The sequence below is a fragment of the Natrix helvetica genome (assembly GCF_964273705.1).
Source record: "Natrix helvetica genome assembly, chromosome: 1".
NCBI lineage: Eukaryota > Metazoa > Chordata > Lepidosauria > Squamata > Natricidae > Natrix > Natrix helvetica.
Window position 1 is genome coordinate 104,149,927 of NC_138548.1, and position 12,014 is coordinate 104,161,940.

Below are 12,014 nucleotides of genomic sequence, written 5' to 3' on the forward strand. Positions count from 1 at the left end.
TCCTGTGCCATGGAGCGCTTTAAAGATGGTAATCAGCACCTTGAAACGCACCCGGTAGACCACAGGGAGCCAGTGCAGCTCGCGCAGGAGAGGTGTTACATGGGAGTACCTCGTACTCCCCATAATTGCCCGCGCGGCCGCATTCTGGACCAGCTGTAGTCCCCGGGTGCATCTCAAGGGGAGCCCCATGTAGAGAGCATTGCCGTAGTCCAGACGGGACGTCACCAGCGCATGAGTGACTGTGCGAAGGGCATCCCGGTCCAATAGGGGGCGCAATTGGTGCACCAGGTGAACCTGGTGGAACGCCCCCCTTGCCACGGCTGCCACATGGTCATCCATAGACAGCCGGGCATCTAGGAGGATGCCCAAATTGCGCGCCCGCTCCATGGGGGCCAGTTGCTCGCCCCCAATGGCCAGCGATGGAGTCAACTGGTTGAACCGGGGGGCCGGTAGCCACAGCCACTCCGTCTTGGAGGGGTTGAGCTTAAGTCTGTTGTCTCCCATCCAGACCTGTACGACTTCCAAACACCGGGACATCATTTCGATGGCCTCGTTGGGGTGGTTCGGGGTGGAAGGGAGACAAGATCCCTTCACTTTTTAAGACTTGGGCAGAAAAGGGAATTGGAGCAGGTATAACTTTGCAAGCAAGCTATACCTGTTGGAATTCCTCCCTCCTTTCAGTTTTTCAACAGCCACGTGGCCACTCCTATTTCTGGCCACACCAAAGAAGCTTCTCAGACTTACTATAAATCAGTGCTGTAAGGCCAATGAGAATGCATTTGAGGCCCTGCTCATTGTAAGCAGGACTAGAGTCAAAAATATATAGGGCTTTGTTTTGTTTATGTATTTATTTAGTGAATGTATAATAAATAAATCTCCCTAACAGCAACTCTGAGCAGCTTGCAGCATATAGCTCTCCTTTTTGTTGTTGCTGTTTTCTTCCTATTTTGTTCTTGCCATCATTTTCTCTTTCTTTTTATTGTTTCTCTAACTCTGGGCCATGGAGAGAGAGGTTTTGTCCGTTTTCATTTTTGTGCCTTGACTCCTGATGCTTGCCTGGCATAGTCCTTGCAGCAAAAATTCTTGGCAGTATTTTTAGAAGTGATTTGCCATTGTCTTCTTCCTCTTAGTATTGACAGAGAGTGATTTGCCCAAAGTCACTCAGATGGCTTTGTATTTAAGATTAGATTAGATTAGATTAGATTAGATTAGATTAGCAGTTTTTAATCCAGTTCTTTTGACCACTACACAAAAATGGCTCTCATTGATATCCCTAAGGTGCTTTTTTATTGTGACTTTGGGACAACCATGATCTGGATAACCGAGAATCTCCATAGACTCTCATTGATATAGACACAGATCTGAAATAATCACTGGAGAGGCTCCTCCTTCACAACAGAACCGTGGTTAGAATGCAGTGTTGCAGGCTAACTCACTGCTCACTGTCAGGAGTTCGATTCTGACCAGTAAGTTGACTCATCCTTCCATCCTTTCAGCGTTGGTAAAATTGTTGAGGATAATATGCTGACTCTATAAGCCACTGAGAGAGGACTGTAAAGCACTATGAAGTGGTATATAAGTCTTAAGTGCTATTGCTATTGTATTTTTGCCCAATTTCTTTGGCTTTAGGCTTCCCACACATGCCTAAAATTAGGTCAAGGAATATATGCTGCCAATCTCTGCTATGCAGGTTGTTGTTGAGGGATACAGAGTTACTGTTTAATTCCTGTGGAATTGGAAGGGAGAATATAAATGAATTTTGAAGGGATCAATCTTAAGAGGAGGGGTTGGCAAGCTGTTAGGGAAACTATCTGAACCCAGGTAAAATTTCCAAGACTTTTCTTTTTTTCTCTTAGATTCAGGCATCTTCAAGAAGCATTGCAAAATCAGAGGGTTATCCTGGAAAACATAACCTGCAAAGTAGAAGAGAAAAAAAATGTAATGCAAGTCTCAGCTAAACATATTGAAGACAGGTAATTGAGGAGATGCCTCTTTTGAGAAGCTGAATTCTGTAATGGGTTTTTAAACTGATTTGTATTTCTAAGAGTTAATTCCTGGGACTACCTAGAGAATGATTTGGTGCCTCTATAACTCTATAAATTCTCCATTCATTCAAATTCATAGCGTCTTTCACTGTGGATTGACATCATGCAGTTATGCTGTTTTTTAAAGCACCATAGCTGTGGTGCACTAACTAATAATCCTCAGCTATGAGAAAATCCTTAAATCAACCTTGAGCATTCCATATCTTTAAGGTTTCCTCTTTAATCTGATTTCTTTAGTGACATTTCTCTATGTTTACAGAAGTGTAACTTTGGTATGGACTATGACTTGCTGGACAGTAAGTAACCTAGTACAGGTTGGGACACTGTCAGTATATATAGCCTGTATGGTGGCATTGTTTAAATAACCTGTTTATTTATTTAGTTTCTGAAATATTTATGGAAGTTAAAATAGATTTTTATATTCATAAATATTCATAAAAAGTATGAAGCCATGTTCTATGGGTATAAAGTTATATTGTGTGATGTCATTTCAGAGAAAAAAAGTGGTGGAACATTAGGTTGGTTTTCTTCAAGATGTGAAAATAGATACCAAAATACCCTTAAAATAAAATTGAAACACTTATGTGTGACAAGTAAATATTGAATGTTATACAATTAATAGTTGTTCCAAAGTCCTGGCAAATAAAATTTAAAAATGTAGTGCTTAATATTGGCAAAACTATTCTCCACTTTTGAGAAAAAAATGATAAGCCCATTAAGTATATCATTTAAATTGTTATCTGTGTACAAATGCTAAAAAGTAAATATTAGGTGGATCAATGCATCTTGCAGCTTGAAAGATTCAGGCCCTAAATCCATATACAAATTCATTCTGCACACATTATCTGCATATATAACCCATATAATCTCATTTTTAACCTCCATAAATATGATTTCTTCCAAACATTTTGAAATATGATTATAGTTACTGTAATTGTTAATCTTTCCCTACAGATTGTTTGAAGCAAAACACATCCAACGGAAAATAGAAAATCAGATCAAAATGGCCAAAATGGTCCTGATCAGTGAAATAAATAAGCGGACAAATGTTCTCCTTGAACAGTTGGAGGTAAATAGGATGGTTCTTGAAGCTAAGAAGATAAAGAGGCAGGAGATGCCAATTTACTGCAGTACTGATTGGTTGATAAACTCACTAGTTATACCAGTGTTTCCCTGGGTCTTACTTTCTTTTGGGCCCCAAAATAAACACTAGGGCTTATTTTCAGGGCGTGTCTTTATTTTTTTTCTCATATAAGGGAGGCCGCCTTTTTCTGCTTGCTCACTGCAGGGCAGGAGGCCCTGCGGCATGCTAGTGTCGCCTCCGCGATGCAAGGTGGTGGAGCTGCCCCATGCACACCAGCTTACCTCAGAGCTCCGCAGCCAGGCCACTCAAGCTCCAACGTGTGCCTCACCTCGCAGCAGCGACTCCACCAGCCCCATCCAGCAGAACCTCCCATGGCCACTGGCCCACTTCTTCTGCTTCCTCGCAGCCACAACGGAGCAGGAGGCAGAGCAACGTGCCAGCATTGCAGCCATGAGCCGAGGCGGGGGTGAGTGGAGCTGCCTCATGTGCCTCTTACCGGTTTACCTCATGGCTCTGCAGCCAGGCTGTCCATTCCCTGACATCCGCCTTGCCTCATGGCCATGGCACGAAGACACACCACTCAGCCTCCTGTTCTATTGAGGCTGCAAGTGAGCAGAAGAAGTGGGCCGGCAGTCATGTGGGCTTGTGCTGCACATGGGTGCTGGTTCTGCCGCCATGAGGCAGCTGTCGGGGCATGAATAGCCTGGCTGCAGGTGCCCTGAAGTAAGCCGGGGTGGGATGCATGAGGCAGTTTCACCACCACCCTGCCTCACCTTGTGGCTGCAGCATCACAAGCAACTAGGTGGAATGGGCGGGCGGGCAGCTGTTCCGGCTCCTTAGGGCTTATTTTGGGAGTAGGGCTTATATTATGAGCACATATAAAAACATGCTAGGGATTATTTTTGGGATAGAGATTTGTGGGAGGGAAGAGAAATGCTGCCTAGAGAATCTTGAGAGGACATAGACAACTGATGCATAATGAGCAATGAAAGGAACTCCGAAGAAAATCACTGTAACGTCTTGGAGTGTAAAAAAAGACTCTGGGAAATTTCAACTATCAGACTAGCAGGATTCTGTTAATGTAGCCTTACAGTAAAGTAGAATTAGCTCATCTAGTTATGTTTCCTGTCTGATCTACCTGGGAAAGCTGATATTAGTTGAGGGAACATAAAAATTGGATGTTTTGGAAAAAGCAATTCCCTGGGCTATTACGGAGTTTGGAAGAGAGAAACAGCTGGATATTTATTAGATCTGTACCATCAATGAGATTCACAATGTCAACCTAGATCTGCAGGAATTTAATACTGAAGGCAGTTTCTGTTCTAAGGAAAAGAGAACGAATGAAAACTTACTTTTCCCACTCTTTATTGGTTAAAGCGTTAGTGTTTAATCATAACTTGAATTAATTTTCAAAGATTTTTTTAAAATTAGAAATAAATTAGCCAGGGTGCTAAAACCAAAACTTCAGCCTCTATTGATAATTATATTTACAACAAATGCTCCAGGTCCCATCCAAGTCTTACAGACCACCTTTAAAAAAAAAAACATTGGCTGTTCTACTGGGTGTCTGCTCATCTACACAGAAAAAGAGACAAAACTAAGCTACAGTCATAAAATTCTTGAGATGATAGAGAGCTACAAAAACAGTTTATTTTTCTGGGAACGAATACTTTGGGAGTAGCCGTGCTTATTGGGACAAGCCTAAATGTTATGTGAAGAAATCACTCCTCTGTGGCAGCCATTTTCTGAGCGTGCTGAGCATAGACTTGAACCATTTTATTTGTGCCTATTGACTTAGCAAAGGTTCTTTACTCCTGATCTGATTTGTGTTTTTTTATATCTCATTTTGAATATAGATGTCATTTATTACAAAGCAAGCTATATTTTAAAATGACTGTATGCTTCTTTGTTTCTGATTGTTGACAGCGGATCACCAGTGAAAGGAAGCAAAAAATGGAACAACAGCTTCAGGGAATCATGATGTTAAACAGGCAGTTTGAACACGTGCAAAACTTTCTTAGCTGGGCAGTATGCAGTAAAAGCACCGTTCCATTCCTCTTCAGTAAAGAACTGGTAAGGGTAAATGCTCACCGCAAGACACTTTAGATGGCCTTCTTGTCTAAAGTGTAGTTTGACCTTTTAAATGAACGTAAGGGTGTGCTATAAGAATTACTCAGGTTGATCTTTCTTAAATGATCTGTGAAAGATTATGAAGAGAGAAATAAAATAAGTAGACAATGAGAAGAAGGTAGTACTGATAGGTCTAAAGTGCCTTGTTCCTGTGAATAAAATGTTTAAAAGGCTTTTTAAAGCAAATAAAAATATTCATCCCAACAGAAGTAAATAGTTGTTAAGTCTCAAAGAAAAAAATACAGGGAGTCCTCAACTTACAACAGTTCATTTAGTAACCGTTCAAAGTTACAAAAGCACTGAAAAAAGTGACTGATGACCCTTTTTCACAGTTGACCTTTGTAGCATCTCCATGATCATGTGATCAAAATTCAAAACCACTGCTTGGCAATTGGTTCCTATTTATGACTGTTGCTGTTCCCCAAGGTCATGTGATCACATTTTGTGACATCTGACAAACAGTCAGTGGGGAAGCCAGATTCACTTAACAACCAGGTTACTAACTTAACAACTGCAATGATTTACTTAACAACTGTGGCAAGAAAGTTGTAAAATGGGGCAAAATTCACTTAACAAACGTCTTACTTAACAGAAATCTTGGTGGTTACAAATTGAGGACTACCTGTATAATAAACATTATTCTGGAATGGCTTTTCATGCGAGACACATTGATTTTATCCTAATTTAATTTACTGTGGTGGCCAACCTTGTTGCCTCCAAAATTCCCTAATGCTGATAAAACTGAGTTAAGTCTCTATTTTCTAAATGCAAGATGATTTATTTTATGGTAAATGGAATTCTATTCATTTTTTTTCTTTTCAGTTCATTATAGCTTAGGAATCTCCACTTGAATATGTAAGCCAGCCCATAGTGAATGGAAACAATAATTGAAATATAGGACTAGGTGCCCATTTCAAATCCTAAGCTAAAGCACTCCATGGCTTAGGCCCAGGGTACCTGCGAGACCACCTACTGCCACCAGTAGCCTCCCACCGTCCAGTACGATCCCACAGAGTTGGCCTCCTCAGGGTGCCGTCGGCCAAGCAGTGTCGGCTGGTGACCCCCAGGGGGAGAGCCTTCTCTGTGGGAGCGCCTTCCCTCTGGAATGAGCTGCCCCCGGAGCTCCGCATAATCCCTCTGGAATGAGCTGCCCCCGGAGCTCCGGTCCTTCCGACACGCCCTAAAAAGTTGGCTTTTCCAGCAAGCCGGCCTGGCCTGTTAATGTTAATGTTAATTTATTTTAAATGTACTGTTTCTTTTCTTTTTTTTAAAATGGTTTGGTCTTTTTGGAATTGGGTTTAATCTTTTTTTAACTTTTGTGATGTGTGTTTTTAATGTTGTATGCCGCCCTGAGTCCTTTGGAGAAGGGCGGCATATAAATCCAAATAAACCTAAACCTAAACCTAAGCTATAAGCAGCCAATTATATTTTTATTGCATCAAACGATAATATTCTGGTTTGTTACTAGATTGTTTTTCAGATTCAGCGTTTGCTGGAAACCAACTGTAATGCAGATGTGGGTTGTCCTTGGAAGATCAGATTCACATGGGACCCGTCTTTTTGGACTAAACAACTATCCAATATAGGTAAAAAAGTATATTGTGTAATTGTACACTTTTTTGAAAAAAAGTATGTATTTGTGTGTGTGACAGAGAAAAAAATAAGAAAGAGAGAGTGGTTCTTTATCTCTATGTACAGTAAGTGATATTGTCCTTTCTCTAATGATTTTGTGGCCTTGGGAATGAGGAAGCTAGTTCAGAATTGTTTCTTACAGTTCCAAAATATGTTTTAGATGTGACAGAACAGAACACAATCAGAATCTAGGAGAACTCATTGTAAGAAACTGCAGGCTGGGCATTTCAAAATAAAAGAGCTTTGTTCCAGCAGTTCTCTGGAGTCACTGGAGGGTTTTAGATGACTGGCAGAGCCAAGGGATTCTCTAGCACTTTCCTTTTTGTTGCCATATTGAAAATAAAACACCTCTGATTATCTTAGTGATCCAGTCTCCTGCTTAACTGATAAATGGAGAAAGTAAAATATTATATTTTCAGGCTAAATGGCATAACAAGATTGCTGACAGTTTTCCCAAAATTGGTTTCTTCAGGGTTTTAAAAGGCTTCTGAACCTGGAAATATGATGACACTTTGTTGATGCACCCAGTGTACTGATAAGCACTGGGACAACCACATTATTATTTTGATTATTAAGGACTTCCATGGATTGATATTCTATTCATTACTATATTGTAGTGCCCTCCTTCAGTGTACATTAGTTCAGTTTAGTGTTTTTTGGGGTAGATCAGTGGTAGTCAACCTGGTCCCTACTGCCCGCTAGTGGGCGTTCCAGCTTTCATGGTGGGCGATAGGGGTTTGCTGTAACTCTGCTTTATAAATTTTATAAAGTAAAGTTACTTCCCTACTTTATAAATCACCATTACTGTGGAATCGGTGGGCGGTTAGAGAATTTTACTACTAACGGAGATACAAAAGTGGGCGGTAGGTATAAAAAGGTTGACTACCTCTGGGGTAGCTAATCAACAGTGACCGCAATTAGAAAAGGACACACTTTAGACATGTGTTTTACGATATCCATTTTTGATTCCTGATTAACATTTTGATAAAATATCAACAATTTTAGTCATATATTAGTCTTATACTTACTTATAAAAATACGTACTGACAGATTGGATCAAACCATTAGTTTCACTCAGTACTATGTTTTTAGAGTAGAACTATCTTTCAGAATTTAGTTGATCAGTGCTGCTTTCCTGCTGCTCTTATACTTATTGTATCAGATCAGCAGAATTCCAGGATGGAAAACTTTTAGATGGGTATCTTCATTACACCTTTTACTGAACATGAAATTGTTCTGTTCTGGGTGTCCCAAAGGTACTTTTTCAAGAGACGAGAGCTGTTAGAGCTGAAGAAGCTTCTTGGATGAGAAGCAAAACGTCTTCAAAGAAAAACCAGAAAGTCCAATCATCTCTTGAAAAAGCTCCTTTGGGACAACCATGACCTGGATGACTGAGAATTTCCATAGACATCCTATTCCAGAGAAAGAGTCTTAAGATGAAGACTGTTGATGCTATTCCCCCATTATTCCTGGTTTGTTCTTTTTAGGCCACTTGTCAATGGAAGGAGGCCCAAGCCACCATTCAGATGTACCAACGTATGCAAGTATACAAGGAATGCAGCCATCTCTGTATCACCATCATGGCCATCATTCTCCAGTGCCACAACATGACCCACTCAATAACCAGCCCCACCAATATCAGCCTCCTGTCCATTGCCTGGCACCCATGTGCTTTGCCCATTGCCTTAATATCCCACATATGAACAAAGGGCAGCTTTCTCATCAAACTGTGAGCCATCCTCAGCCTTTCCGCCAGCCTTCTGAAATACAGCAACACCACCCGCAACATTTCCCTGTGCAGTACAGCTTGCAGCAACATGAGAGGGAGCAGAGGTGTGCCCCACGGCTGCTGAAAAGCATGCAGCCGTGTGCTGAGCAGAAATCTCATCAAGAGCCTGATGGCCTAATTACCAGGTTGGGCAAGAACTCCCAAGAGCAGCCAATGCACCTTCCACCTATTTATCCCCTTTCGTCACAGGATGACCACCAAAGCCAAGGTAGTCATTCCCAGCAACTCCCCGCACAGTCTTCTCTGCACAGTCCAACAGTGCAGGTTCAAGTCAGTCCCCTCCAGAAGCTAAAGCTGAATAATTTACAGCCACAGCCACAGCCACAGCCGCCGCCACCACAGCCACAGCCACAGCCACCACAACAGGAACATGCGTTGCCACCCCCACCACCCCTCTCACCTCAAGAGTCGCCTGCCGCAGGCCCAAATGAGAAGTCTCACGAACAAGTGATACAACAGAGCTTGGACATCATGCACCACCAATTTGAACTGGAGGAAATGAAGAAAGATTTGGAGCTTCTCCTTCAGGCTCAGCAACCCAGCCTGCAACTCAATCAGGCCAAGCAGCCTCAGCATGTGCAGCAAACCATTGTTGGCCAGATAAACTACATTGTCAGGCAGCCAGCCACGGTTCAGCAGCAGAACCAAGAAGAGGGGCAGCAAGTGAGCTGACTAGATTTATTTTCTTTTGATTTTACATATTTGGTGGCATCTTTGTTAACATTAATGAATATTCAATCTGAAACAGGGCTGGTGAAGGATTGAGTAAAAGACAATTAGCCCACATTAAGAAATAATTGATTATTTAACCTTATTTATTTGTTTATTTGTAAAATTTACTGGCCATCCATCTTACCACAGGATAACTTTTAACCTTATTTCAAATACGTCCAAGTAGATATGTTTATCAGGTAACTGATCTTTAAGCTAGGCTTGAAATATTAAGCTTTCCATTGAAATTTATGTGAAAAAATAAATTTACAGAACAGTTTCTTACGGATTGCGTTTGACTCCCATTCTCTCATTTTTTAAGGGAAATCCGCAAATATGTTTCTCTTTCTCCAGGTGAAGAATTGTTAGATAATTTTAATGTTTATTTAAGCAGGTTCTTTTTAACTTTTTAATGTTTGTTTTTGCTTTTAAATGTTTTGGGCCTCTCCAGAACAGAGAATGCTTACCAGATCAGATGGAGTGCAAATCAAGGATAACATCAAGGAAAGGATGGCGGATTAATATTGTCATGTTACTCAGAACCCCATTAAACTGTCCTGTTTTTGCTTTCATGTGATTGTAGGATGCCTAGATTTTCAAGCTCTTAGACCACTACAAACCCTAAAGGAGAATACTTAGCAAATCGACAGTTAGTGCATGGTGGGGCAGAACATGGTGTCTGACAAATCAAGAAAAGAATGAGGCTGGACATCTCACTTTAAGGGTCAACTAGTATTAAAGTTATATCAAACTTTGTTTAAATAGAATCCACTGACAAGTGCCCAGTCTATAATTAGAAGTGAATTTTCTCTCTATATTTCCATGCTGTAAGGGGGAACGACCCATTAAGATGCTGGGCTTGTCAATCGGAAGTTGGCAGTTTGAGACCTAAGTAGCATGTGACAGAGTGAGCTCCCATTCCTGCCCCAATTCTTGCGCCCTAGCAGTTCAAAAGCAAGCAAATGCAAATAAGCTAGATAAATAGCCAACCCTTCCAGATAACAGTGTTCCATGTGGCTTCGGCATGTGGTCACGCCAGCCACATGACCACATATGTCTTTGGACAATTCTGACTCTTAGACATATAGATAAATAACCTTTATTATCATTTTTTACTGTGGGCACATATTAAAAATGATTTTTTGTTGCCTGCTCTGAAAAGTGTACACAGAGAGAGAGAGGGGGGGGGGAGAGACAGACAGACAGACAGACAGACTACGTAATTCTACACCCATACATAATTCATACGCCTATGTAATCATAATCTTCGGCTGTGAATCAGGGATGAGCACTGTACCCTAGAGTCGGACATGTCTGGTAGGAGAAATCTTTATCTTTTCTTAGAATTCTTTATTGGCCAAGTGTGATTGGACACACAAGGAATTTGTTTGGTGCATATGCTCTCAGTGTACATAAAAGAAAAGATACATTCATCAAAAATCATAAAGTACAGCACTTAATGATAGTCATAGGGTACAAATAAGCAATCAAATCATAGTAGGAAACAATCAATATAAATGGTAAGGATACAAGCAACAAAGTTACAGTCATACAGTCATAAGTGGGAGGAGATGGGTGATAGGAACGATGAGAAGATTAATAGTAATAGTAATGCAGACTTAGTAAATAGGTTGACAGTGTTGAGGGAATTATTAGAGTGATGGCATTCGGAAAAAAACTTCTTGTGTCTAGTTGTTCTGGTGTGCAGTGCTCTATAGTGTCGTTTTGAGGGTAGGAGTCGAAACAATTTATGTCCAGGATGCGAGGGGTCTGTAAATATTTTCATGGCCCTCTTTTTGACTCATGCAGTATACAGGTCCTCAATGGAAGACAGATTGGCAGTAATTGTTTTTTTCTGCAATTCTGATTATCCTCTAAAGCAGTGATGGCAAACCTATGGCACTTTTGCCACAGGTGGCACGCGGAGCCATTTGTCAGGGCACGCGAGGCGCTGCCCTGTCAGCTGGCCAGCGCGCATGCGCGCGCTGGCCAGCTGGGTTCACCTTTTTAAAAGCCATTTTTCACCCTCCCCAGGCTCCAGAGGCTTTATAGGAGCCTGGGAAGGGCGAAAAGAGCCCCCCCCGCCCCCCCCAGAGGCCTTCCGGAGGCTTCAGGGACCGTCCGGAGGCTTCCCTGATGCCTTCGGAACGCTTAAAACGACCCTCCGAGCAAACCGGAAGTCAGCCGGAGGGTCGTTTTAAGCGTTCCGAAGGCTTCAGGGAAGCCTCCGGACGGTCCCTGAAGCCTCCGGAAGGCCTCTGCGGGGGCGGGGGAGGCTCTTTTCGCCCTCCCCAGGCTCCTATAAAGCCTCTGGAGCTTGGGGAGGGCGAAAAAAGCATGTAAAAATGGGGGGGGGTCCCGTGTTGTGCGCGCATGCACACTGGGGGGGTTGCACATTGCATTATGGGTGCAGCACGCCCGCACACGACCGCCCTGCGCTCCCCCCACTTGTGGCACGCGAGCCAAAAAAGGTTCGCCATCGCTGCTCTAAAGTCTATTTCTGTCTTGTTGGGTTGCAGAACCAAACCAGACAGTTATAGAAGTGCAGATGACAGACTCAATAATTCCTCTGTAGAATTGTATCAGCAGCTCCTCGGGCAGTTTCTTTTTTTATATAAAAAAA

The 12,014-nt window shown here is 42.0% G+C and overlaps 1 protein-coding gene across 5 annotated transcripts in view; it reads left to right on the forward strand.

Moving 5' to 3' along the window:
• TRIM66 (tripartite motif containing 66) overlaps positions 1-12,014 on the forward strand; it is a 65,425-nt gene that overhangs the window by 25,815 nt on the left and 27,596 nt on the right. For all 5 annotated transcript variants that reach the window (XM_081939108.1, XM_081939107.1, XM_081939109.1 and 2 more), the window contains exons 6-10: positions 1,857-1,973; positions 3,000-3,114; positions 5,056-5,202; positions 6,728-6,845; positions 8,379-9,343. In XM_081939108.1, coding sequence (XP_081795234.1) covers positions 1,857-1,973; positions 3,000-3,114; positions 5,056-5,202; positions 6,728-6,845; positions 8,379-9,343 — 1,462 coding nt within the window. The remainder of the gene's footprint in view (positions 1-1,856; positions 1,974-2,999; positions 3,115-5,055; positions 5,203-6,727; positions 6,846-8,378; positions 9,344-12,014) is intronic.